This window comes from Macaca thibetana, chromosome 13, assembly GCF_024542745.1.
Source record: "Macaca thibetana thibetana isolate TM-01 chromosome 13, ASM2454274v1, whole genome shotgun sequence".
In the NCBI taxonomy this organism is placed as follows: Eukaryota; Metazoa; Chordata; class Mammalia; order Primates; family Cercopithecidae; genus Macaca; species Macaca thibetana.
The window spans coordinates 46,591,824-46,619,783 of NC_065590.1; the positions used below are offsets into that span (position 1 = coordinate 46,591,824).

Here is a 27,960-nt window from a genome sequence, read left to right on the forward strand (position 1 = left end):
GCATTTGTTTGCAGGAACCTCAAGCAAGAAGGGGCCTGTTTAGGGAATTGGGCATTGGCCTGGTGAGAAGGTCAGCTTGGGAAATTGTGGCTGCAAGGGATGCCTTTTTCTTGCAGGGCTATGCCTTGGTGGTGGTGGGACTACAGGTGCTCGCCACCTCACCCGGCTAGTTTTTTTTTTGTATTTTTTAGTAGAGACGGGGTTTCACCAATATTTCCTATTTTGATTTAAATACTGTTCTTTTTTTTTTTTTTTTCAAAGTCCTAAGCAAGTGCCACAGAGGATTTCTTTTTGGCTTGAACTTGAAAAATTTGGAGCACACAAATTTACACACACACAGTCATGAACACACACCCCTTCTCCTGTCTCCCCAGACCCCCAGCACATATATTCCATAATGAGGTATTCCTAAGTGAGAATTCCTATAATTTGAGGTTTTACACTGGAATGGTGATAAGGGCAGGAAACCTCAGCCCATATGCATTTTTGCTTGAGTGGTTAACCTTTCCTCTCTTTCTCCTTCTTTTTTCGCCCCCCTCCAAAGTCCCCCTTCTCTTAAGAAAAAACATGTGAGCCATGTTGGAAGTACGGCCTTGACCTCAGCCTCACCAGGTGCGGCTGCTGACCGGTGCAAAAAAATAGGAAATATTATTTAAAAGGCAGGGAGGGGAGAGTTTCTGTTCCACAATCACTGCTGTTTCAGTGAGGAGCAACCCGGTTTATCTGTAAAACCTACTTCCCTTTCTGGTGAATGTGGCTGTTTTTGACAGCAGAGGACCCCAGTTGTTGGGGACTAAAGAGAGGGAAGATGAGAAAGAAGATGCTGGAAACAGAGGTTGGAGAAAGAGAGGCAAGGAAGTAGAAAGGAGGAAAAGGGGAAGAGAGGAGGCAGGGGGAGAGAGGGTTGGAATTCGAGCTATTTTCAGCTGAATGTGAGTGCAGATTTCATCAGGCTTCTGGGCTGCAGGGAAACTGATGTGTGCAGACCTTCTGTGTAACTTCCTGTGAAGCGGCCGTGGTGACTGCATTTTCTGACACTGTCAGAGTCTGGACAACCCTGCCAGCTCCTGGAAGGGCAACCCGACAACTGTCACAGACGAAGCATCAAAAGCATGAGCTGTCGATAGTGACCTGCATTTGCAGAAAATCTGAGGGCTTTCTAATTAACAGAGGAGCTCTAAATTAGAGTAAAGCTGTTCGACAAGACCCCTCATACGCGGTAAGTGTCACAATGCAGATAATCATTACATCTAACAAGCTTCTGATTTTTAACAGAAGCTATGAGACCAACTCATATTTATAATGGTTCAATTTCAAAGAGGGAGAAAAAAACAACCAAGAAAGAAAAAGAAGGAAAGAAAAAAGAGGAAAGGAAGAAAGAAAGAACAACCAGAAGAACAAAATAGGAAAGAAAAATAAAAAGAAATCCTCCTTCAAGTGCTTTGGGCGAGTGCTTAGACCCAGTCCCCAAATTCTTTCTTTGTTGCCTGCTGCAGCATCCAGATACATCTTCTGTTTTAGATTTTTCTTACTGTAATCCACGTCTGCTAATATGCCAGCTCATTCATTTGATGTTTCCTGGAGACGAGCATCCTCTCTTGAGTTATTTCTGACAATTGCAGCATTCCACAGGGTCTGAATTGTTGAACAGAGTGCCCTAACTTAAATGTTACAATCAAAACACATGACATAGCAGTTGATTTGGGTTCTGCCTTGGACAGAGAAACAGACCGGGGCTGAAGGGACTGCAGCTATACCTGGGGACTTGCCTGAGATCATTTGGGACTTGCCTGGTCTCAAGTCTCCTGACCTTGGCCAGGACTCTTTGCACTGGGCAGGGGAGTTTGAGTCCCAGTTTGAGGCATTGATTTAAACCACGTTTCAAAGGCCTGAGTGGAGTTGATTATTTGTGTGTCTTCTTTTCCTGGTGTTCCCCTTGTCAAGACCATTTCTCTACCATGGGTTATATATTAGAGGGGAAAGGGCTGTAAACCCTGATTGTTGGCTAGCATTGTTCAGGAAGTGTAGCATTAAGGAGCAGCACTTCTGTCGCCTGTGTTGATTCTCCTCCAACTACCCACACTATCCTTGCAATTATTCATGGGAAATAATATAAATCACACTGCCTGATTCTTCTCAAACATCTCGCACAGTAATCACAGGCGGAAGCGCAGGTTTTCTTGCAGTGCCTTTATCAGTAAATCAGATTTTGAGCATTTATCAGCAAAAGTTAGACTTAAGCATCATCATTTCTGTAATGTTTGAAAGAAAGATTTGTTTCAGTGGGGACTCTGCCAATCAATGATCTTTCAGCTCGACTCTGCTATCAATTATTGCTGCAATTATTTGTCTAGTTGGATATTTAAAATGTCATCAGAAAGAGATGATTACATATTCCAGAAAGCAAGGCACTGTATAATCACATGAACTGAATCCAGTTAAATGTAGTGTGGTACTAACCTGTCCTTCAAAATAGAATTCTTGAGCTACCACCGAAGCAGTCTTCTGCCCTGTTTTCAGGAAGCTGATCTTAACCTTGGGATGCAGTGTGCTTTCAGGGTCGGGCGATACTTAATTATGGAGAACTTTCCAAGTCTGAAAATGGAATTGCTCCTTCACATACACGAGAAGTGCATTTTGGTTATCTCATTCATCTGCAAGTCCATAAATAAGCAGTCCCTCTATTCTTCTTGCTTCCTGTGGATTTAAATGCCAAATCCTGATTTGTGGTAAAGTTGTCACATGCCCCTTTCCCACTCTCTATGCCTGGTGCCCAGGAACTAAGCAGTGGCAGTGGAAATTACAACTGTTTGGAAGCCAAGAAAAAAGCTCCATTTCTCACTTTTCTCCAGTTCCGGATATTCTCGGCTCTGCTCCATGTATCAGCCTCCTCCCCACACACCTCCTCCACTGCACACCCTCCTTCTGTCCGCTCCGTGAACAGGAAACAGAAATACAGCTCCAATTTTTTTTTAATGGAGGAAGAGAAACCACAACCCGAACAAACAACCCAAAAACTAAACTCCAACAAAACTAAACTCTCAAGATAGAATCATGAGAGATGCAAAATATCCAAAATGTCCTAAGTGGATCAAACCACCCTCCCCGACCCCTGCCCCTTAACAGGTCTGCCTCTCTTCCTGGGAGTCAGAAGTGACCTTGATGAACTGGATGTTAGGTCCGAAAGTGACAACCAAGCCCTCCACTGGGAAGCATCAGTCCAACCGCCTTGTTTTGACACCAGGACTAGAACAAACCAGAGGTTCCAGAGAAGGTCTCTATACCTAGGTGGGTTTCCTGAGCTGGAGAATTTTCCGTGGGGCTGTCTGTGTTGAGGCTTTTCCCCATTCACTTTCCCAATTCACTTCCCAGAGAGCATGCTGAGCTCATTCCAGGACACTGTGATAGTCAAAAGGCTCTCCCACCATCACATAAAATGTACTGGGGTTCTGTTAGAAAATTAATCTCACCTGTGGAAAAAAAAATGCCTTTAAAACACTGGAGCCCTGAGTTGTGTGTGCTGGAGCATGTGGGAAAAAAGAAGGATGTAGGGGGTGGAGCATTAAAAAAAAAAAAGACAAAAAAATTCATGAGCCATGGAAATGGAGAAGAAACACTGTTTCTGCTGCAGTTTTCTTAGCCAGGGGCCAACCGTGGACAGCACTGTCACCTTGACCCCTGTCCTGCTTCACCTGCCAGCTTGTGGCCTAGGTGGCTTCAGTTCTAGCCCTGGGTGACCCTCTGACTCTTGAGAACATGTGTATGTGCTTGTGGTGGGTGGCGTGTAGTGCGTTAAAGCCGCAAAGCAGAGGTGTGAAGGGCCTGGTGTAGCTCTTGGGAGACACAGAGAAGGCCCTGGGTTCTGAATGTTTTTACTTTTCCTAGGATCCCTGCTTCATTTTTGTTTTCAAGGTGTTACTTGTTTCTCTCTTCTTGCCTTCCAGCGTGTCCCAAGCAGAGGTGGGTGGCTAGGTTTGGGAATGGGGTGCTGGGAGGGGAGGGATATCCCATTCCAGGGCCCTTCCCAGTTTTTGGGCTGGGAAGCCTCAATCTCCTTGAGCACAGCAGGGCTTTGCCTTCTTCCCTGAGCTGTGGCCACCACTGGGCTGCACCAGGATCTAGTGCAACTTGGGTGACAAGGTGTGGGTGGCTGCAGGTGTTCTCCCTGCATCTGAGGCAGGGAGGCAGCTGGGGGCTTCCAGCCAGCCTGTAATGCCCCTCCCAGGGCAGTCTTCCTAGCCTTATTTTTAAGCCCTTTTAGTGGAGCAAAAACTATTTAGAACTATGGGTTCAAAAATAGGGATTATTCAAGCGGATGTACTTCACACTGTTCTTTCTCTTGGGACAGAGATGGGGGTGCAGGTAGGGGATGAGAATAGAGGAAAATGTGGAGGATTGCTACAGCAAATTGAGAGAGGAAGGAGAAAGGGACCCAGACTAGTAATTGAGACCAGTTCATCAGAAGACTTAAGGAAATTTGACATCCACTGTAGCTCTTCTAACTGTGTAATTACACAGCATTTGGAAAGTGAATGATTAACCCGATTGTCCATAACAACCATTGAGCAAATACACTATTACAGATTGCCAAAATAGTACAGTGAAGCGATGGACCAGCAGCCACTTTGAAGGGGCTATAATCCTCTCCTGGGTCAAGGCTGGCCCAGAGGCTCCTTGGTTAGTGAATCATTTACTAGGGAAGGTTTCCCCAGGTCACTGCTGGCTCCATGGCCTGGTCCTTCCAGCCAGGTCATTTAGAATGGCTCTCCCGGAAGAAAAGTTCACTGCACAGTGCTTGAGTCCTAAGTATTTATTGAGGGGGTCTTCTTTGCCCAGCATGGTACTCAGAGGTAGACCACTGAGACTTGGTTCTTAGAAGCCTTGAACTTTTAGTTGACAAACCAGTGGTAGATGCTTGCTGATTACAGGGAGACCTGGATCCAGGAGAAATGGAGTGGAGAGCCAGGGTCAGAAGAGAGACGTAGCCTTTGCAGGCCTTTGTGTTATCTAGCCAGTGCTTTCATGTCCCCAGCCCCCTGGCCTCCAGCCCCTCCGCCCCCACCTTCCCCCCACTGTCCTTGGTGCAGAGCGGGGCAGTCATCTCAGTGGGGCCTCCTTCGGGGAAGTCCACAGCCTTGCTCCACACTGGAGGAGCCGCCAGAGTCAGCCAAGAGCCGCAGGCCATAAATGCAAAGTATGATTTAACAAAAGCAGCTTTTGAGTGAGAAAGCTGAGTGGAGTTGTCCCAACCTGTCAACTTCAGATTTCTTTCCTCCTCCCCATAAATCAAAAAACGGTTGGTGGAAGGGAGGGACAGAAGCGTTTCATTTTCAGATTTTGTAAGAAAATAAAATCAAATCAAAAGAACCTGTCCCACGCTGATACCTTACATGCCAGGTTTGAGCCTGAGGCAAATTTTTGTGGCCATGTAATAAGCCTCTTTAAAATGGTGACAGACCCTTGACTCTTTGCCTTGAATTACATTGATAAAAGACATTTTATTGCATTAGAGCCGGGGCAGGAATACAGGACGGTTCTTGCCTGGTCGGCCTCTTTGAAACTGTGTCAGCCTGCTGTCCACACTCTCCACCGCCTGACAGGGTTTGAGTGCGATGGCGGCTGAGATCTGTGGGCCGGTGACAGAGGGGGCTTTCTACCTAGCAGTCGAAGGTTGAGGCCCTGGAAGCAAAAGGATTTCAGCCTGAGGGGCTTGTTAAGGGAGAGTTATTCTTTTGTGTTCCTAGTAGACCTGAGAGATCTTGACATTGGTGGCCTCTGGTCAGCCTCATGGTTGGGACTGCATGGAAATGCTAGACCTGAGAGACCTCATTTTCCAAGCAGTCTTAGAGAGACTCAAAACAAAAGATGATCCCCGGGTCCCACCGTGGTGTGTGGCCCCTGTGCCCACAGAGGCCAGGTGTCCATAGGGCTGAGTCCCCAGGTGGACCTGCTAGGTGGGTAGAAAGGAGTTGAGGATGTTGTGCTGTTGGATGGAGGAGCTTGGAGGTGTCTGGGAACATTGGATGTTACTCATATGGAATCAGCAGAATTAGTAGTCCCAAGAACAGACAGCAGTGCCCCACCCCGTGGCTGGACTGAGGCTTCTCCAGTGATGGCAGGTTGTATCTGTGGGCATCTCCGATTTGCTCAGGGAGCCCTTTCCAGATTGGTCAGCGGTATAAATGAAGGATTAGGAAATTGGGTAAAAAGCCAGGGAGGAGGGGGAAAAAAAACCCGACAAAGCCAAGGCCTGTGTTTTGTTCTGTGGGACTCTGCCAGAAAGATGAGGACTGAGGCCGGAGCTGGGCTGCTGTGTGCCTGGGAGGTGGGAAGGTGCTGAGGCACTGCAGAGAAGCAGCTGCCGTGTGCCCCGGGCAGAGGCCTGTTTCTGAAAGAAGGACTTGCTGTCATGGGAGGAGGCCTGGCCTCGCAGCACCAGAGCTCTCCTTCATTCAGCCTCACCTCAGGCGAGAGGGCAGCCTAGTTTTGTTCCTGAAGAAATGTTAGAGCCTGACCTGCTAGACCATTTTTTTTTTTTTTTTGGTAGAGCTTTGAAGCCTTAAATTAGTTCTCATAATTTCCGAGCAGCTCTGTGTTAACCATAGGACATAATACGTTTTAATTCTGGAGAATGGCCAGTTCTGGTTCTCAGAATCTCTCAGCCAAGACTGTCACAGAGTATTAGGCCTGTGAAGTGCCTTCCACACTTCCCCTGAAGTCCACACACCACTCACTCAATAGTGCCAGAAAGGCAAGTGAGGAGATTGCCTGAAAGGGGCCGTAAGACCAGTGTCCAGACGACACGTTTCTGCCGCAGCCCTGAGGTGGCGGTGGGAGGGGGTTCATCGGAAGGTGGGCAGAGTTCTGAAGCCCAGCCCTGTCCTCCCTGCCCGCAGCAGGACACTTCTGAGATCTTCGAGTTCCTCACTGGGAGGTTAGGCTAATACCTTCCCTCATTCCACAGGACGACTGTGGGGGCAGGATGTGAAGAGAGAGTACTTTGGAAAGAATATAACGCTTTCCACCCAGCCTGGGCAACATGGTGAGATCCCATCTCTACAAAAAATACAAAAATTAGCCAGGTGTGGTGGTGGCGCGTGCCTGTAGTCCCAGCTACTTGAGAGCTGAGGCAGGAGGATTGCTTAAACCCGGGAGGCGGAGGTTGCAGTGAGCTAAGATTGCACCACTGTACTCCAGCCTGGGCAACAGAGTGAGACCAAGTCTCAATTTTTTAAAAAAGCTTTCCATAAAGGCTAGGACAGATGTGCTTCCTTAAGAAGGGCTGGACTTGGAGGCCTTGCCCTCCTCTGGGCTTATTGGCCTTGAGGGAGGCCTGAGAGAGCCTTCCTGGGGCTGCTCATCCTTCTGGCCCCTTCTCTGTGCACAGACCAGTCTTGGATGATAAGTCAGGAAAGCCCTCCAGCTGGCCAGGCTGCAGTGTCGCTGGGGCTGCCCACACCAGCTGACCATGGCGCCCCACTCCCTTGTCACTCACAGCACCACTGCCCCTGTTTCCACAGTGCCCACAAACAAAACATCAGGAGTCTCTTGGAAACACCATTTTTGGTTATTTCTTTATTTATTATTTATTTTACTTTAAGTTCTGGGATACATGTGCAGAACCTGCAGGTTTGTTACATAGGTATACATGTGCCATGGTGGTTTGCTGCACCCATCAACCCATCATCTACATTAGGTATTTCTCCTAATGCTGTCCCTTTCCTTGCCGCCCCCCCACCCCCCGCAACATGTTTGGTTTTCTTTAGCTTATTCTAGTATTTTCTCAAGACCGAGTGAAATGATAATATAGAGGCATAAAGCACATTTGTTGTGAGTTGACGCAGATAAAAAGGCTCGGGGTGGCCTCTTCAGAGTAATTTGGGAGTCGTGTGTTCTGCTGGCTTTGATAGACAAGCCCTTCTCTGCCCTGGCAGGTGTTATCAGAATCAAACGTTTGCAAATGGTCATTCTCATCACATCCATCTTCACAGCCCCATGCCTCTTCCTGAATGCTCAGTTGAAAATGCGTATTTCACCTTCCTCAGGTATCTAATACTTAATCTGGGAGAAACGCAAGTGTGGTTTGCAAGGCTTTCCAGGTGTCCGAATGATGATTTTCCGTCCTTTTCTTCACTTCTCGAGTGGGGTAGGGAGGCACTGGGGTGTTTGTGATACATTTGTGTGAAGCTGGACAATTCGGGTGACAGAAATATGTTCAGGGCAGCGTCTTTTATCGTCCCTTCTAACTACAAAGGCATCGATTGCAGTTGAGCCCCACTTTCAGAAGGCCGAATACACACAAAAATCTCATTAATGGAAACTGATAAATTAGAGAGTGATTTTTCACATTACAGAAAGATTGTTAACTTTTCAAAAGGTTTCACCACAGGGTTTCTTTAAATAGTGAGCTCCCCCACTGAATTTAAAGTGTTTGTTTACAGATCATTAACTACTTGACAGAAAGGATATTGGGGGTTGGGGGGAAGGAAGACACACTTAAAAGGTAAAATGTTAGAAGCCCTGCCAATTTTCAGTGAGCCTGGAAGGGTGACGAAACATCTCTGAAATTATGTTGGTTAGCAAATGTGATTTATTTTACAGAAATTCATTTTACACATGGCTTTCCAAGAACTCCATGCTGATGGGGTGTGGGGGGAGGGCAAGGACCACAGGGTGCTGGGCTTTGCTGTCCTGGTTTGTGGTCGCCGGGGAGAGGACTCCCTTTTCTTAGAGTCCTGTGTGTGCCTTCGTGAGCAGTGGGTGCCAGGCTCTGGCATGAGGCCGAGCTTTGCTACTGGCCTTCTGGCATGAGCCACTGAGACCTTTTCCCTTGACATTTAGCCTGGGTTTGGGGAAGTTTCTTCCTGGTTCTCTGACCTTCAGTCTCATTGGCTCAGGACACACCTAGGTTTCCTCCTTGAAGCTCAGACAGGTGAACTTTGCAAGACTGTGTCCCAGGAGGTTGAAATCCACCATCAGGCTCACTCTCTAAGCCTAAGGATTAGCCTGGGGACCGAGCCCAGCCCCGAACTCTCGCATAAGGCCCTCGTCATCCAGGTCAAGGTCGTGAGGGGAACAGGTGTATCCTGGCCAGCTTCTAGCACGGCCCATCGTAGGTCTCTTGGCTGGTCCGAAGGAGGCCTGGACTGGCATGGGAGGCAGGAGAGAGAAGCCACCCATCTAATCCAGTCTTCTCCTTTTAAAGATGGAAACACTTAGGGCCAGAAAGAAGAAAGGATTTATTCAAGGTCACGAAACAGCTGGTGAGTTGCAGAGTTGGGGCTGCAGAACTTAGGTTCCTGACTTCCCTCTAGCAGTCTCTCCAGAGGAACAAGTCCCTGCTTCCTCAAGGAAGAAAAGAAACTGGGGAGTGGTGGCAGTGGGAATACATGGAGCAAGGGCATCTCTGAAAGTAGCTCCCAAGTAACCTGATAAATACCTTGGACGGAGGCAAGGCTGCACCCCTCTCCCTGCCCCCACTACACACAGACATCCTCAACTGAGGATTCAGAGCAGGAGTAAGGGCACCTCTATCCTCACCATGGCTTTGAAAAGAAGAAAGAGGGCAAATTTGGAGGGATGGTCAAGTTGATGATTGAAGAGACAAAATAGTGTAGGAAAATCTCAATGTTTCTTGCACAGTCATTTGTTGAAAATGTGTCAGCAAGTACAAGCCCATCTTAAACTGGCAATGAGACATCTGAAATAGATTATTTAAGCCAGGGAGGCAGTATTGCAAGGAAGAACATGGCTATCAACACTTGTTTGTCTGACTCAGAGGAATAAAACATAGTAAATTTTGCCTTAGCGGGCCACCCACACTCATTGGGGGAAGAAACAATTGAGGTGGGGGAAAAACAGAACAGATGAACCTTCATGGAGTTTCACAAGAGTCCACATGGCTGTGTCCCTTATTTTCAGAAAATGTGAAATTGGAAAATACGCACTTGTGAAAATGGAAGATGTCACAGAAATCTTCAGAGGATTTATTTAGATGGTCGTATCCTCTGCTGTCAACTGGATGAATCAATGTGCAATATTTTGATGTGAATGTAACCACCTATTGGGCCCCATTTACTCTGTGCCCACCTTGGGCTTTGGTTCTCTCTGAGCATCTTTACCTGCTTTTTCTTTTTATCTAGGAAATCCTTTCTCTTGGCTCTCCGGGTTTAACTCATAAGTTTTCCTCTTTCCCAAAGCCTCTCTCCCTCCCTTCCAAATGGAAGTAATTTATCTTCCTTTGAATTTCCATAGCAGCTCATCTGTACCTCTCTCATGACACACTTTCTGCATTGGGGTAGAGCAATTTCTGTGCAGGCTTTACCTTTTCTACTAAATGAAGCCTGCTGTGGGAGAAATCTGTGTCTGTGTTTTCTTTGTACTGCCCACAGTGGCTAGCCCATTGCTTTGGGCATTGTAGGCACTCAGTAAATATTTGTTGAATGAATGCATGAGAGGTTGAATGAATGCATGAGAGAATGAATGAATGGAATTTATCCTGGGGGACACACATTTTGCATAGTGAGGTATGTGATTAAACAAACAAAAAAAATTGTCCTAAGACAATTTGTCTTTTATATGCAGCTGCCCTCTCAGTCTCCTAGATAAGTTCCACCATTCTAAGGCAAAAGCTTAAAGTATAATAAAAATTTATCTAATTCATGATCAAGTGAAAATACTTTGGGCCCAGAGCCAAAGAATATTATTGGAGTGAACTTTTTTTTTAACACCCTAAATTTAACCAGCTGGAATTCTTTTTTTAAGTACCATCTATTCAACCTTTTGAAATGAAGGATTTGCCTTTTAGTGGGAAATCTGCATTTCAACACAAAGATGGAACACAATGTCTTTGGCTTAGTTACTCTTCAGAAAAGCAAGATTTTTTTTTTTTTTGGAATTATATGCTTTGCTTATGTTAAAGACACAGCTTGCAGAAAAATTTTGTTTAGGCCTGACAGATTGGTGGCTGGCATTTTTATAGATAAAGGGTCACGCAAAATGTCATCTCTACTTCCTCCCTTTATCGAGAAAAAGCCTAGGATGAGAACTCTTAAAAGGTGAAGTTAGTAACCCGTTGTTTGAATAATCAAGGCTCTGAGAGGATAGCATTGATCAAAAAAGAGTTTTAAAATGAGTGATTGATGTTATTTAAAGTCACTGGTGAAGTATTAAGGAATCTAAGGACCATGAGCGAGTTTCTAGGAAGAAATTCTATATTGTAGTGTCTATAATTATTGCTTTCTTTTGTTTTTGCAGAATACACTTTTTAAAGAACATCAGGATTTGGTAAAACCTTAGCCAATAAAAAAGCAATGAAGGAAAAAAATGCTCATGTAAATGCTCATTTCTAGAACAAAAGAGAATGCGATTTTGACAATATCAGAAGGTTAATTAAGAAGTCTGTGAGTGATGATAAAGCTGGCACATTTTCATTACAGATTGACACAACTCAAGACACAGGCATAGCTAATGTTTGCTCTATAATACTCTGATAAGTCAGAGAATCTAAGCAAGAAGAACTGGTATCTATGGTAAACATAGGGTCAAGAGCTAGATGCGGCTGAATAGAAAGGACATTTACTTTGCAGTTAGATAAAGAAGCCTCTAGCTCAGACTAGCCGCACTGTTGTTATTTGTGTGACTTGAACCTAGTAATCGGATTCAGAACTGGAATAGTTCCTTCAGGGTACTTTACAAATGTTCAGGATGCATTTTAAGTGTAGTCTAGAAGGTCGCTACATGGAAGGGCTGAGGGACTTGAGGTTTATGGACCGGGAGAGGACTGTAGGGAGTCCTGTATTTTGGCCTGTCACCAATATAGAGATCCCTTCTCAACACAGTGTCATCCATTCTCTTTTTGAAGTCCCAGGGTGAAAGAAAGGGAGGTCACGGCGTCATGAGATAGCCCATGCCATGTGGGACAGCTCTACTGCTTTTGTGCCTGTCTTACTGGAAAAAAACAAACAAACAGGGAAATTATCTAAAAACATATGTTTAGGAAATATATACACATTCACACACGTACACAGACATGTAGGCACACACATATACACACATGCATGGACACGCTCACACACATGTGCATGCACGCACATGCACACGCTCACACCCGCACATGCACACGCTCACACGTATATACACACATGCACACGCTCACACACATACGCACACATGCACTCATATACACACATATGCATACATGCACACACTCACACATGCACACATATGCTCACAAACATACTTGCACGTGCATGCACACACACATACAGACTTATGCATGCACATGCTCACACACACACACGCTTGCACACGCACACACACATACTTTTTAGTGAATGGCACACATCTATATACTCCTGTGGAGAGTCCTGTGGTTTTAGTACCTGTTGAAATTGGGCTCCCAAAGCAGTCATTAAATGTGTTGGAATGATGCTTTTTTGCTTAGCTGTTTTGGCACATTTGGAAATCTGCAGTATTACCTATTGATTAGTAGACAGTAATGTGTCTGTATTACACACCCAGTGATTAGTTTCAGAAACAAATAGCATGTTAATAGTCAAGGAATCTTTGAGACATTCTTGAGGAAACCAAAAAACTTGATTTAATGACCTTAAATTCCAGGAGCATCCCACTGGGCTTAGAGCTCTGGGTCAAAAGTTGGTATCCAATATATGTAGAAATGTAAAGTGACCAAATGTATAACATTAAATCAAAGCCATTCCCAGTTTGTTGCATATTTTTTAATGAGACCTGAAAAATAAGAGTCATTATTTTTTAATTCAGCCATAAGGAAACTTTGCAACCTAATAATGTGTAAGGCATTTCTGAGGCCCCAAGTGGAAATGCTGGGTCTAGAGAGATCTTTATGAAATAGAACAGGTTGAAACACCTTCCACCAGAAAAGTGTAAGACATTTGAAAAAACATTGAGTCAGAAAAGGGAAATGTGTCCCATCTGAAAGACCAGAAAGGGAAACGAGTCCAGTTCCTGCTCTGTCCGTGCGGTTGCCACAGCTGCGTTCTCTGACATGTCGACTTTTATGGAAGCAGTGAGGACACAATCTGACACAAGCTGGTTTGGGTGTTGTCTCATGCTAAGAAGGCCCTGGAACTGATGGAGAGCCTGGACCTGTTCTCTGTCCTTATCAATGACAGACGGAGGGTGGAACCTGAATTTCCTAATGGAGGGACCCTTAGGGATTCCCTAAGCTTAATTTGATTTTGACTGTTCCAGTCCTAAAGGAGGTGGGGTCCTGGACAGGAGGGAGAACAGCCTCATGGCCCATGGGTCTCTGCGCAGGGAATCTCAAAGCTTCCAGCGTTCATACTTCCCTTCCCCTATGACAGCAGTGCTGATTCAACTTGAGTGTGTATCAGAATCACCTGGAGAATTTATTCAACATAGACTGCTGCTTCCCCGCCCTCAGTTTCTGATTCAGTAAGTCTGAGGTGGTGCCCAAGAATTTGCATTTCCAACAAACTCCCAGGTGATGCTGATCGGGGGTGGGCTTGGGTCTGCATTGTGAGAATCACTTGCCTAAGAGCACCAACAAAGAAATAAAGAGGACATAACTAGATCACCCACTTCCTGGCCAGCAACCAGAGCCCATCTCTGGCTGGGCAGAATGAAAGTGAAGGTGGGAAAAGAAGAGGCCCTCAACCAGGGGCAGCTCTTCCCCCATCCTGCCCCCTGGCCTGGGAAGGCAGAGCTGCTCCTTGAGTTTGACGCTCAGAAGCATTAATTGTGATACTTTACTTTGTCTAAGCCGTGATGAAATAATTGAAGGCATCATAGCAAGAAGTTAAGCCCTAGGGAGGCTATTAACAATTTAGCATTTCCAGTTCATGTGGGAATGTCGATTCTACTTACCAAAGAGAATATTATGGATGTGTTTAGTGGAAGAAGCAGCAGAATCAGCTGGGGTCCTCAATTGGCTTTGCTTTGACCCTCTTCCTGGAGGAAGATAAATGCAAGGGTTAGTCTCACAAAGACAGTGTGCTTTTTTCTAAAGTAAATAGCCTCTTAGGCTGATAGAAATGGTTTCAGCTGTCTAATTCTGCAGGGGAAGCAGAGGTAGAGGGTGAACACAGCAAAAGGTGAGGCCAGGAGGCCCAGGCAGCAGAGCAGGCCTTGTTTTCCAACTGTGAGACCAAGTCAGTTCATTGGCACCTTTTGAAAGCCCCATGTAACACTGCTGGGCTGGACCCTCCCCTGGACTGTTAAGTACTGCCTAATGGATCAGCAGAAACAGGACCTTCTTATTGGGCAGTGAAGACCACGGCAGTAAGAGCAGAGGGGAAGAGACAGATTCCCAGGAAAGGTCACTGGATCAGGAGTCAGGAGATGAATTCTAATCTTCACATTGTGGTTAACCATCAGTGTAGCCATGGGCAAGTCGCTTAATTTCTCATGGCCTCAGTTTCCCCATCTGTAAAATGAAGGGACCGACTTGATGATAGCTAAGGTTTTCTACAACTTAGAAAACAAAAACAAAAACAAATGATGCTGCCAGATACTCAGATGAGACCTCACTGTGCCACATGGCCTGACACTATAGAGATCTGGTCCTGCAGTCAGCTTGTTTAGGGCTAATGGGTTTGTAGACGAGTTTGCCAACCAGAGATTCATGCGAGGGGTTAAGCATGGATTAGGTCAGCAGTTCTCCCATTTCTTGCTGGAGGCCTGCTGAAGCACTTCAGGGTCTCTTCCCAGAGTAAGTGGCAGAGAATTTGAAATTAGATGCTCCCCATACAAGGATCCAAGTACCTGTTGCTTTTATGCTGGGATCACAGAGATACCCGGGTTGCGTGTGTTTCCTAAGAAAAGGATGTCTGTTTTGGCAGCAAACTTAGTGAACGGCTGAGGCAAAAACAAGTGCAAAAATGGATTCTCAGATTTCTCATTGAAAAATGCCATGACAAAATCTGTAGTAATTTTACACCACACTCTCAATTCAGTTGACATAAACAGTCAAATGTAGACATACTTGTTTGTTAAGTCCGGTCTTCCTGCTTGTGTTGGTTCACTTTGCGGTTGTTTATTTTGTTTTAGGTCAGAGAGGATGAAATGTCTCTGTAGACAGTCTCAGGCTAGGTGGTGCTTCCACCAGGGCCTCCCTCTGCAGGCCTGGTAACAGCAGACCTATGCTGTCTGTGTAAGAGCCTTCTCAGCAGCACACCATCGTTACCCACCAGGCTCCTCACGAAAGGAAATCTTGTCCCAACTGCCTTGGCTGTGCTTGGCAGTGTGCTCTATATAAGGAGAACAGGATGTATTTTACACTTGAGACCTGCTATCCTAGAGTACAACAACAACACTTCTAAGTGCTCTTAATATTAAGCTAATGGAAAACATACTGTTTATTCACCATCAAAGTCTGTTTTTCTTCTCTCCTGCCCTCCCCAATCATCACGAACTCCAAACCTCTAGAACACACAGAGCGTTTCCTGCACCATCTATCCTCCAGTCTGTCTCAAGATGGACAACTACATGGTTAGTTAGCTAGAGGAGGACTTGGAAAAGCTAGGCACTTACCACATAAACCATAAAATCCCCAGACTGCACAAACCAAATTTTCCTCTTCTCAAAAAAATCTCAGTGCTAGAAATGTTTTGTTGACTATCAGATTCATTTTATTAGTGTGAAAAGTCACTTGTCTTCACCAGAGTGCAACAAAGTGCAATAAAATGGTGAAGGTGGGCCAGGGTTTCTGGGTGCTGGTATTATTGGAATGCTGGTTCTTTCCTTGTCATGTAATGGCCAAAGTTATTTGGACCCCAGAAGTCTAATCTTTATCTTCCATTGCTTTGTATTGTGAGAAGCCACATCTGTACAGGGTTTCCCGTTGACAGGACTCTAGCATATGGCCCAGGTCAGTCCAGAAATGCCCAAGGTTCCCCTGTCACTGAAGGCTCTATCATAAATATAGCATGGGAAGAGGGGGGCAGAGGGACAGAGAAAGCAGAATGGGACTCTGTCCCATAAAAAACGGTTCACAAATCTACTCATTTCCTATCAGCATTTTGTTTTTTGCTTGGGTTTGTCTATAAAGTAAAGTTAATGTATGCATGTAAACCAGCCTTGCAGATAACGCCCACCCCCATGTTTTCAGGCTACCCACAATATTACCAGTTTTCCCCTTGCTGTTTACCCATCTCTTTCCACAAAACAATAATCAAACAACAAATAAACAAGCAAATGAACCAAAGACCACCTCTCCCCATTCCTAAAACAAACCCTTTCCCTTTTGTCAAAAAGACCGAAATTGAAAACAAAACAGAAACTGTGGGAAATAACTCTCCACTCTTCTTTTGTTTCAGGCCTTGGGCCTGTTAACTATCTGCAAGGCTGTTGTAATGATGTTAATCTGTTTTAATGGAATTGAAATGTGATATCCTGTGGTTTATGATGCACGTTGTTTGTAGCTGTAGTGCTTGATTTTGGGTTTCTTTCACAGATAAACTTCTGCACTGGAGGGGCCTCTCCTCCCCTCGTTCTGCACATGGAGCTCTAATCCCCACGCCCGGGATGAGTGCAGAATATGCCCCGCAGGGTATTTGTAAGTTGAGCCTTATTTCTTCTACAAATGTCCATGTGTATAGAGATGACAGTTTCTGGAAATTGCCCTTACTTTTTAAGTACTGAACGGAGTTACTTCCAAAATAGATTGTCATATGTATTATTCCATTACTCACTTGGCAGACGCTCCCCACTCCACTCAGCCCCAGAGGGACTTCTTGCCTCCCCTTTTTCTTTCCTCACTGGAGGCTGGGAGCTGAAAGTAGCTCATCCCTGTGGGTCTTCTCCCCAGGGTCTTGTCTGGCTCCATGGCTAGTGATTGAATATGCCTGTGCCTTTGGAGCCCATTTTATTACTGGACATTCACTCCTGTGGCCTCATTTAGGACTTCGGGTATAGTCCAATGCACACATCTTTAGCCAAGGCCAGAATCAAAAGCAGTCAGTTTAGGGTTATTCCAGAGTTATTCTAATACATATTCCTTATGTATTTACATGTATATTTGTACATAGTATATTTTATATATACATGATCACACATAATTTTGACTTATTTTTCTCCTAGTTTTAGAAGAAAATGCACATCATTTTAGTTAAAATGTGAAGGTTCTACTATCACCACCACCACCACTACCACCACCACCACCACCACCACCACCACCACCACCACCACCATCACCATCACCACCAGTACCATCACCACCATCACCACCACCACCGCCACCACCACCACTACCACCACCATCACCACCACCACCATTTACTTGTTCAAGTGAGCTTTTATAGTAAGGACCATTTTATGAAACTTAAATTTGTCCATTTATACAAATGTTTTCTGAAAGATACTGTTTTAGAAAGTAATACAGTTTGCTTCTCTGTGTAGGAAGACATGGTATGAATCATGCATGGCTAAAGGGTTGGGGGTTGGGCAGTGATTCCGCCCTAAACACAAAAAAGCAGGTTCAAGAAGAAAAGAAGTGTGACCTCTAATTTTTATTTGAAAGTAAATGAAAAATAACCTGCTGTGGAAAGAAAAGAAAAGAAAAGGAAAAGGGTCATGGAAAGAGAATAACAAAGAGCAAGATGCCAGAGTTAAGGCTCTAAGGGGGACTGTTTTTAGACGGGAGGGAAATGACACTTATCCACCTTGTAAATGGTATCTGAAGAGCAGGGCATGCACCCTGAGACCAGAGTCAAAGCCAGTTGTTTATTTTTGTTAACTCCTAGGTAATCCTAGGTAACAAAGAGTTATTGTGTGAATTTCATAAGCCCTCAGGTCCTGAGGGCTGGGTGGTTCAGGGGTTAAAAGCACCTCATCTGCCCCCCTTCCCCAAGCTGGGCCTAAGCCTGGGTTAGGTCACAGATTGCAGAGGGTTTAGGGGGTTGGACTCAACGGTTTCTAGTCCCTGCATGCTGGCTGGGTGGGGAGAGCTCTCCTGTTGCTGGGGGCATCTGGGGCCTGCATGGGGCTGTGGGAACGGAGCCACTTTTGGAGGGAAGGGAAAGAAGGCAGTTGAGCAGTTGAGAGGAGAGTGGAGTTGAGAGGCCAAGGGCTGCTGGCCAGGGAAACATAGTTCTCTGTCTTCAGCCTGGTCTTCCTGAGGGCTGGGAGTTTGATTTGACTGGTAGGAAAGTCTGAGCTTGATAGGGAACTCCTGTCCTCTCCCACCTTCCCACAAAGGGAGGGTACATAGTTTACTGGTGCCCCTGCCGGCAGGACCAGTTTAGGAGTGACCAGAACAAGGTATGTGGAAATGGGTTGTGGGGGTCCAGAAATCTCTAGAACAAATCTGATGCCCGTTCCACTTGGCGGCATTAACCTGCTGCCCCCGGCTTCTAGAGCTCATAGCACTTCCCTTTGGCCGCCCTGCTGTGTGCCAGTCACCCCTGCTCTTTCACTACAGCCTCCTTTTGGCCTGGGTTAAGGCCTGGACTGGGACCTTCCTCTGGAAGCCGTGCGGGGTGTGTAATGTGGTTAGTCATTACCCTCAGTAATTAATCACCCCTGGTAGTAATGAAAATTCACATTCATGTTGGACCTGATAGTTTACAGAGGGCTTTTATATACTTTTGTCATTTGAACCTCCCAACAATTCTTTACAGGTACTGTTTTTATGCTCATTTTACAGATAGGAATTCTAAGACTCAGAGAAATCAAATGACTATCCCAGAGTTACAAGCTGGTGAATAATAGAGCTAGGGCTCCAGTCTCAGGCCTCCTTGTTCTTCTGAATCTTGAGCCTTAGATCACATGACTTTTTCACATTGGTGACATACTAGAAATGGGGGTCATTCCTTCCTATAAAGTAAAATGAAATAAGATAAAAGTCAGTAGGTGGGCTAATAGCTGATTTTAACCCTTTTGGTGCCTCAAGTTCCTATGCTTAGGGGCCAGGTGTCAGTTTATTGCTCTAAATCAAAACAATCCCTGTAAATGCCCAATGAGGCTCTCAAATTGAGAAGTTGATTTTCATCAGAGTAAATGAAGAATATTATTATATTTTACACATCAATAAATCAATGTAGCCCTAATTTTGCCACACAGGAAATCAATTCTGGTCTTTCTAAATCATCAAAGATGTTATGAACAAAGTAATTTCACAAATTATGGCAAGTAACACATTTATTGATGACTGCAGTTTAGGAATTTAGAATCTGTGAGCACTGTAATATAATATGGTACACCGGCACGAGCTGAGTGAAATACAGATTATATGGTGAAATTGTAATGCATCATTTGCTATTAGTGGACTGGTAATAATTACCAGTTTCAAAGCAGCTCTCTCCATGTAATCTTTAGTCTCAATCGTAACAGCCCTTCTCATTGACATTATGATTACACTAGCTGCCCTCATGATCTAGAATATCTAGTTGATGGGAATACTAAAATGCGATAGTGAAAACTGTATGTTGTATGCTCATTATAAGATAAAATGCCATTTTCTCTGACCTGATGTATGAGAGAGAGGGAGGATAACATCACAGTGTTAACATACTGTAGCATGATCACATAACTAGCTCTGAAAAAAAGTTTAGGACGCTCAGGGCAGCAAAATAAAATGGACTTTTCTCATTTAAGCCTTTTTGAAAGGATACAAATGAGATCCTTGATGTAGTGCTGTATGCCACAGATTTTGGCATTTATCAATGACTACATTCATGGCACATGTGAAACCAGCACCACTAATTATGAGTCCAGTCCTGGATTTCTATCGATTTTTTTATAAGGTAAAATATAATTTTAAGGCATTTGGAGTGACGAACGTGTTAAGGACTTGCATTATCAGACAAATCTTTTTACTTGCCCAACTCAGATTGTCGGGCTACATGGGTATGATAGTCATGCAGAGACCTAGGGAGGACAAGGAGGAAGCCACAGAGGATCATGTAGTTGGAACCAGATAATTTTTTTTCCAGCCTATTTGGGACCCAAGTCATTGTTCAACAACAACAAAAAATTTATGAAAATGCTGTCAATGAAGCTTTTTATTTCCCTTTGAAGAGAGGAGGCAAACAAAAATAGGCAGATAATGTGATACTAATGTCAGCGTTTTCTTTCAAAATCTTTCTGCCTTTTTTCCCCCTTCCACATTAGACAAATGTTTGAAATCTAATTTTGGTATCTTACCATCTAATCTTGTTTAAGAGATTTACCCAGGAGTGGGATATATTGAGTGGGATTATAAATGCATTGTAAAGTAAATTACAAGGTCAGGGCAGGAGTCCATTATTGAGACAAGTGCTTGAGCAAGGCTGGCTTGTTTTGGAATACCAGTGTTTGGGGGCTCCTGAGAAGACCCTGCCAGCTTTTCTTTCTGACTTGCTAAATGGAGGCATCATATAATTGATTAATTCCTCATTCTCACTATTAACCTCCCTGGTAGATTTTTATTTTTTTTTCCCTTCTTAGAAAGTTAACTGACAAATACTAGCTGTGGCCTTAAGGAACTCTTGTAGCCTTTCTTTTAAAAGAAGGAGAAAAGTTTGTTATTTCTCAGTTGTATTTTAAGGTTTTTTTCAGAATCCATGGGAAGTTTTCTGTTTTTCTCATCCTTGTCCTTTGGCTACCATTACTTCTGCCCTTTTTAATGTTGTACTTGACTAGTAAACTGTTGGTTAGTTATTCCATATATATATATATTTAATTTAGCCATCTCCCCATATATATTTAATTTAGCCATCTCCCCAAATGAAAGATTTTGTGAAGTCAAGCTGGCCCTTCTTTGCCAAAGTGGCATTTACCACTCTTGGGTTCTTTTCAGCAAGGGAAATAATGTGACTTAAGCAGGGCCCCTCTCCAGACGGCTTGGCTACTGGCCAGAGTTGACTAGCTGAACTGTATCTTTCTGTTTCTTTCTCAACTGGAGCTGAGTCTCAGCCGAGGGCGCAGGATGTTGTATAATTTGGTTCACGTTGTTAGCCTCTCAAAATAATGAGGAGGAGGATAGTGTAGCATTTCTCAGCCTGCTGCCTGTCATGGTGCTGGCTGCTTTAACTGTTCCTTAAACTAGGATGCTGTGTCTGCTTAAGTCGGCACCAGCCACTCCTCCTAACTTTTCCAGACTTGCATTTGTCTGACTGGGGGACAACTCCTAAAGATTGGATACAGCCTATCCATTAGATCTGAATGAAGTTTTTCTTTCAGATTTTTAAACATTCTTTGAGATAAAAATGGGCGTTCCCATGGGGTGTTGTGGAACCAAAATTGGGACTCACTGATCCTCCCACAGTCTGGGATGTGAGAATGTTGCTAGTCTTTTTTCCATGGAAGTATTTTATGAGTACCCTCTCATTTTAACAATATCAACAATTAGTGTGTTTCAGACTAAGACTGAAAGCATCTCTAGGGCCATATAACATTGTAGTGAGTTGACCTTCTCCCCTTTTTTTGAATCTCTATGAAATGTTTGCCTATTTAGAAAGTTCACCTGCCACCCAGGGGGGAATAGAAAGCTGGGATTTAGGAAGCCAAAAAGTTTCCTTGGGTCACCTTGTCCAAGTTTCTCACTTAACAAAGAGGAAACAGAGGCACATGGAGATGAGATGGCTTGCCCCAAACTACAGCTGATGGGACTGGAAAGTTTAGAAGACATTTGTTTAGGTGCCTAGAATGTAGGGACCTTCATTCTCAAGCCAGAACTGGCCAGGATTTTTCTGCTTTGGGGACTGGATATCAAATTCCTAGAACTGAGTTTAATGGCAGGAAGACTGATTGGACCAATATTTACTGGGTACCCATGCTCAGACGTGCCAGGCACAGGAGTAGGTCAGTGAGGGTTTAGGCCTTGGGGTTGAGGGGTGGGGGCAGGGAAGGCTGGAGGTGGAACATAAATAAGCAATTGCTGATGCCCGCCTCAGTGATTAAACATTGATGTTGGTGTTGTATTATTTTGCAGGTAAAGATGAGCCCAGCAGCTACACATGTACAACTTGCAAACAGCCATTCACCAGTGCATGGTTTCTCTTGCAACACGCACAGAACACTCATGGATTAAGAATCTACTTAGAAAGCGAACACGGAAGTCCCCTGACCCCGCGGGTTGGTATCCCTTCAGGACTAGGTGCAGAATGTCCTTCCCAGCCACCTCTCCATGGGATTCATATTGCAGACAATAACCCCTTTAACCTGCTAAGAATACCAGGATCAGTATCGAGAGAGGCTTCCGGCCTGGCAGAAGGGCGCTTTCCACCCACTCCCCCCCTGTTTAGTCCACCACCGAGACATCACTTGGACCCCCACCGCATAGAGCGCCTGGGGGCGGAAGAGATGGCCCTGGCCACCCATCACCCGAGTGCCTTTGACAGGGTGCTGCGGTTGAATCCAATGGCTATGGAGCCTCCCGCCATGGATTTCTCTAGGAGACTTAGAGAGCTGGCAGGGAACACGTCTAGCCCACCGCTGTCCCCAGGCCGGCCCAGCCCTATGCAAAGGTTACTGCAACCATTCCAGCCAGGTAGCAAGCCGCCCTTCCTGGCGACGCCCCCCCTCCCTCCTCTGCAATCCGCCCCTCCTCCCTCCCAGCCCCCGGTCAAGTCCAAGTCATGCGAGTTCTGCGGCAAGACGTTCAAATTTCAGAGCAACCTGGTGGTGCACCGGCGCAGCCACACGGGCGAGAAGCCCTACAAGTGCAACCTGTGCGACCACGCGTGCACCCAGGCCAGCAAGCTGAAGCGTCACATGAAGACGCACATGCACAAATCATCCCCCATGACGGTCAAGTCCGACGACGGTCTCTCTACCGCCAGCTCCCCGGAACCCGGCACCAGCGACCTGGTGGGCAGCGCCAGCAGCGCGCTCAAGTCCGTGGTGGCCAAGTTCAAGAGCGAGAACGACCCCAACCTGATCCCGGAGAACGGGGATGAGGAGGAAGAGGAGGACGACGAGGAAGAGGAAGAAGAGGAGGAAGAGGAGGAGGAGGAGCTGACGGAGAGCGAGAGGGTGGACTACGGCTTCGGGCTGAGCCTGGAGGCGGCGCGCCACCACGAGAACAGCTCGCGGGGCGCGGTGGTGGGCGTGGGCGACGAGAGCCGCGCCCTGCCCGACGTCATGCAGGGCATGGTGCTCAGCTCCATGCAGCACTTCAGCGAGGCCTTCCACCAGGTCCTGGGCGAGAAGCATAAGCGCGGCCATCTGGCCGAGGCCGAGGGCCACAGGGACACTTGCGACGAAGACTCGGTGGCCGGCGAGTCGGACCGCATAGACGATGGCACTGTTAACGGCCGTGGCTGCTCCCCGGGCGAGTCGGCCTCGGGGGGCCTGTCCAAAAAGCTGCTGCTGGGCAGCCCCAGCTCGCTGAGCCCCTTCTCTAAGCGCATCAAGCTCGAGAAGGAGTTCGATCTGCCCCCGGCAGCGATGCCCAACACGGAGAACGTGTACTCGCAGTGGCTCGCCGGCTACGCGGCCTCCAGGCAGCTCAAAGATCCCTTCCTTAGCTTCGGAGACTCCAGACAATCGCCTTTTGCCTCCTCGTCGGAGCACTCCTCGGAGAACGGGAGCTTGCGCTTCTCCACACCGCCCGGGGAGCTGGACGGAGGGATCTCGGGGCGCAGCGGCACGGGAAGTGGAGGGAGCACGCCCCATATTAGTGGTCCGGGCCCGGGCAGGCCCAGCTCAAAAGAGGGCAGACGCAGCGACACTTGTGAGTACTGTGGGAAAGTCTTCAAGAACTGTAGCAATCTCACTGTCCACAGGAGAAGCCACACGGGCGAAAGGCCTTATAAATGCGAGCTGTGCAACTATGCCTGTGCCCAGAGTAGCAAGCTCACCAGGCACATGAAAACGCATGGCCAGGTGGGGAAGGACGTTTACAAATGTGAAATTTGTAAGATGCCTTTTAGCGTGTACAGTACCCTGGAGAAACACATGAAAAAATGGCACAGTGATCGAGTGTTGAATAATGATATAAAAACTGAATAGAGGTATATTAATACCCCTCCCTCACTCCCACCTGACACCCCCTTTTTCACCACTCCCCTTCCCCATCGCCCTCCAGCCCCACTCCCTGTAGGATTTTTTTCTAGTCCCATGTGATTTAAACAAACAAACAAACAAACAGAAGTAATGAAGCTAAGAATATGAGAGTGCTTGTCACCAGCACACCTGTTTTTTTTTTCTTTTTCTTTTTCTTTTTTCTTTTTCCTTTTTTTTTTTTCCTTTATGTTCTCACCGTTTGAATGCATGATCTGTATGGGGCAATACTATTGCATTTTACGCAAACTTTGAGCCTTTCTCTTGTGCAATAATTTACATGTTGTGTATGTTTTTTTTTAAACTTAGACAGCATGTATGGTATGTTATGGCTATTTTAAATTGTCCCTAATTCGTTGCTGAGCAAACATGTTGCTGTTTCCAGTTCCGTTCTGAGAGAAAAAGAGAGAGAGAGAAAAAGACCATGCTGCATACATTCTGTAATACATATCATGTACAGTTTTATTTTATAACGTGAGGAGGAAAAACAGTCTTTGGATTAACCCTCTATAGACAGAATAGATAGCACGGAAAAAAAAATCTCTATGAGCTAAATGTCTGTCTCTAAAGGGTTAAATGTATCAATTGGAGAGGAAGAAGAAAAGGCCTTGAATTGACAAACTAACAGAAAAACAGAACAAGTTTATTCTATCATTTGGTTTTAAAATATGAGTGCCTTGGATCTATTAAAACCACATTGATGGTTCTTTCTACTTGTTATAAACTTGTAGCTTAATTCAGCATTGGGTGAGGTAATAAACCTTAGGAACTAGCATATAATTCTATATTGTATTTCTCACAACAATGGCTACCTAAAAATATGACCCATTATGTCCTAGTTAATCATCATTTTTCCTTTAGTTTAATTTTATAAACAAAACTGATTATACCAGTATAAAAGCTACTTTGCTCCTGGTGAGAGCTTAAAAGAAATGGGCTGTTTTGCCCAAAGTTTTATTTTTTTTAAACAGTGATTAAATTGAATGTGTAATGTGCAAAAGCCCTGGAACGCAATTAAATACACTAGTAAGGAGTTCATTTTATGAAGATATTTGCTTTAATAATGTCTCTTTAAAAATTCTGGCACCAAAAGAAATAGATCCAGATCTACTTGGTTGTCAAGTGGACAATCAAATGATAAACTTTAAGACCTTGGATACCATATTGAAAGGAAGAGGCTGACAATAAGGTTTGACAGAGGGGAACAGAAGAAAATAATATGATTTATTAGCACAACGTGGTACTATTTGCCATTTAAAACTAGAACAGGTATATAAGCTAATATTGATACAATGATGATTAACTATGAATTCTTAAGACTTGCGTTTAAATGTGACATTCTTAAAAAAAGAAGAGAAAGAATTTTAAGAGTAGCAGTATATATGTCTGTGCTCCCTAAAAGTTGTACTTCATTTCTTTTCCATACACTGTGTGCTATTTGTGTTAACATGGAAGAGGATTCATTGTTTTTGTTTTTATTTTTTTAATTTTTTCTTTTTTATTAAGCTAGCATCTGCCCCAGTTGGTGTTCAAATAGCACTTGACTCTGCCTGTGATATCTGTATCTTTTCTCTAATCAGAGATACAGAGGTTGAGTATAAAATAAACCTGCTCAGATAGGACAATTAAGTGCACTGTACAATTTTCCCAGTTTACAGGTCTATACTTAAGGGAAAAGTTGCAAGAATGCTGAAAAAAAAATTGAACACAATCTCATTGAGGAGCATTTTTAAAAAACAAAAAAAAAAAAAAACTTTGCCAGCCATTTACTTGACTATTGAGCTTACTTACTTGGACGCAACATTGCAAGCGCTGTGAATGGAAACAGAATACACTTAACATAGAAATGAATGATTGCTTTCGCTTCTACAGTGCAAGGATTTTTTTGTACAAAACTTTTTTAAATATAAATGTTAAGAAAAAATTTTTTAAAAAAACACTTCATTATGTTTAGGGGGGAACTGCATTTTAGGGTTCCATTGTCTTGGTGGTGTTACAAGACTTGTTATCCATTTAAAAATGGTAGTGGAAATTCTATGCCTTGGATACACACCGCTCTTCAGGTTGTAAAAAAAAAAAACATACATTGGGGAAAGGTTTAAGATTATATAGTACTTAAATATAGGAAAATGCACACTCATGTTGATTCCTATGCTAAAATACATTTATGGTCTTTTTTCTGTATTTCTAGAATGGTATTTGAATTAAATGTTCATCTAGTGTTAGGCACTATAGTATTTATATTGAAGCTTGTATTTTTAACTGTTGCTTGTTCTCTTAAAAGGTATCAATGTACCTTTTTCGGTAGTGGAAAAAAAAAAAGACAGGCTGCCACAGTATATTTTTTTAATTTGGCAGGATAATATACTGCAAATTATTTGTATGCTTCAAAAAAAAGAGAGAAACAAAAACGTGTGACATTACAGATGAGAAGCCATATAATGGCGGTTTGGGGGAGCCTGCTAGAATGTCACATGGATGGCTGTCATAGGGGTTGTACATATCCTTTTTTGTTCCTTTTTCCTGCTGCCATACTGTATGCAGTACTGCAAGCTAATAACGTTGGTTTGTTATGTAGTGTGCTTTTTGTCCCTTTCCTTCTATCACCCTACATTCCAGCATCTTACCTTCATATGCAGTAAAAGAAAGAAAGAAAAAAAAAAAAAGGAAAAAAAAAAAAAACCAATGTTTTGCAGTTTTTTTCATTGCCAAAAACTAAATGGTGCTTTATATTTAGATTGGAAAGAATTTCATATGCAAAGCATATTAAAGAGAAAGCCCGCTTTAGTCAATACTTTTTTGTAAATGGCAATGCAGAATATTTTGTTATTGGCCTTTTCTATTCCTGTAATGAAAGCTGTTTGTCGTAACTTGAAATTTTATCTTTTACTATGGGAGTCACTATTTATTATTGCTTATGTGCCCTGTTCAAAACAGAGGCACTTAATTTGATCTTTTATTTTTCTTTGTTTTTATTTTTTTTTTATTTAGATGACCAAAGGTCATTACAACCTGGCTTTTTATTGTATTTGTTTCTGGTCTTTGTTAAGTTCTATTGGAAAAACCACTGTCTGTGTTTTTTTGGCAGTTGTCTGCATTAACCTGTTCATACACCCATTTTGTCCCTTTATTGAAAAAAATAAAAAAAATTAAAGTACACATTGTAAGCTTCTTGTGTCCTCATTTGACACACTCTGTAAATTACTTTCAAGAAAATAACAGGTTTTAAGAGAAGGCCAGTCAGTCTTTTTCAGGATTATTTCTATGGGCATTCTGATGCGTGTATTATACCCTAAAGGAACATAAAGTACTTACTATATTAAAATAGACATATCTCAAACCCTGGACATAGTTTTAAGGCTTTACAGTTCTAGAATAGTTTTAAGAAATGGAAGGTGTTTTCAGTCTGATGTTAAAAACTTACTCCATCTCTTAGCAGAAATCCATTCAAATATAAGTGAAAAAACTTGCTGGTAATAGCATCTTAAACTTTTATTTCCTTTAAATTTTTTGCTGTTCTTGTTGTCTAAAAGTTCTTTTCTATTCTCCCATCCTTGCTTTATCTTAGAACATAATGTAAAAAAATATATATATATTTTTTAAATCAGCTCTTTGGTTTCCATGTAAGAGTCTTTTCTTGTAACAAAATAACCCCACTTTTCAAATCTAAAAATCTGGAAACAAAGGCATCAGGTTTTGTTTTTTGGTTTTTGTTTCTTTTAAAAGGGGAGAAAAAAAGAGAGAGAGAGAGAAAAGAAAAGAAAGCAGCCACTAGGGGTTTAGTCAGACATAGTGAAATCTTTGGAATCAGCCACTGATTTCCTGAGATGAGTAGTGGTTTGCCTTGTGGTTCTGAGATCCCAGGAACCCTAGATGCTACAGATTACTTTAGGTGTTTTGATAGGGTCTTCCTGGATGACAGCAAATAAGGGTGGGAATACCCTTCAGTTATCTTCTGACCAGCCAGTTAGGTCT

At 44.0% G+C, this 27,960-nt stretch overlaps 1 protein-coding gene across 19 annotated transcripts in view; it reads left to right on the top strand.

Annotated features, from left to right (window-relative positions):
• The window catches only part of BCL11A (BCL11 transcription factor A), a 101,458-nt gene that overhangs the window by 69,276 nt on the left and 4,222 nt on the right, over window positions 1-27,960 (top strand). For 4 of the 19 annotated variants that reach the window (XM_050753448.1, XM_050753455.1, XM_050753449.1 and 1 more), the window contains 2 exons: window positions 16,457-16,558; window positions 21,914-27,143. In XM_050753448.1, the coding sequence (XP_050609405.1) occupies window positions 16,457-16,558; window positions 21,914-23,934 (2,123 nt within the window). In that variant the 3' untranslated portion in view covers window positions 23,935-27,143. Of the gene's footprint in view, window positions 1-16,456; window positions 16,559-21,913; window positions 27,144-27,960 lie in introns of those variants that run through there. The other 15 variants (XM_050753456.1, XM_050753460.1, XM_050753457.1 and 12 more) reach the window with 7 other exon arrangements.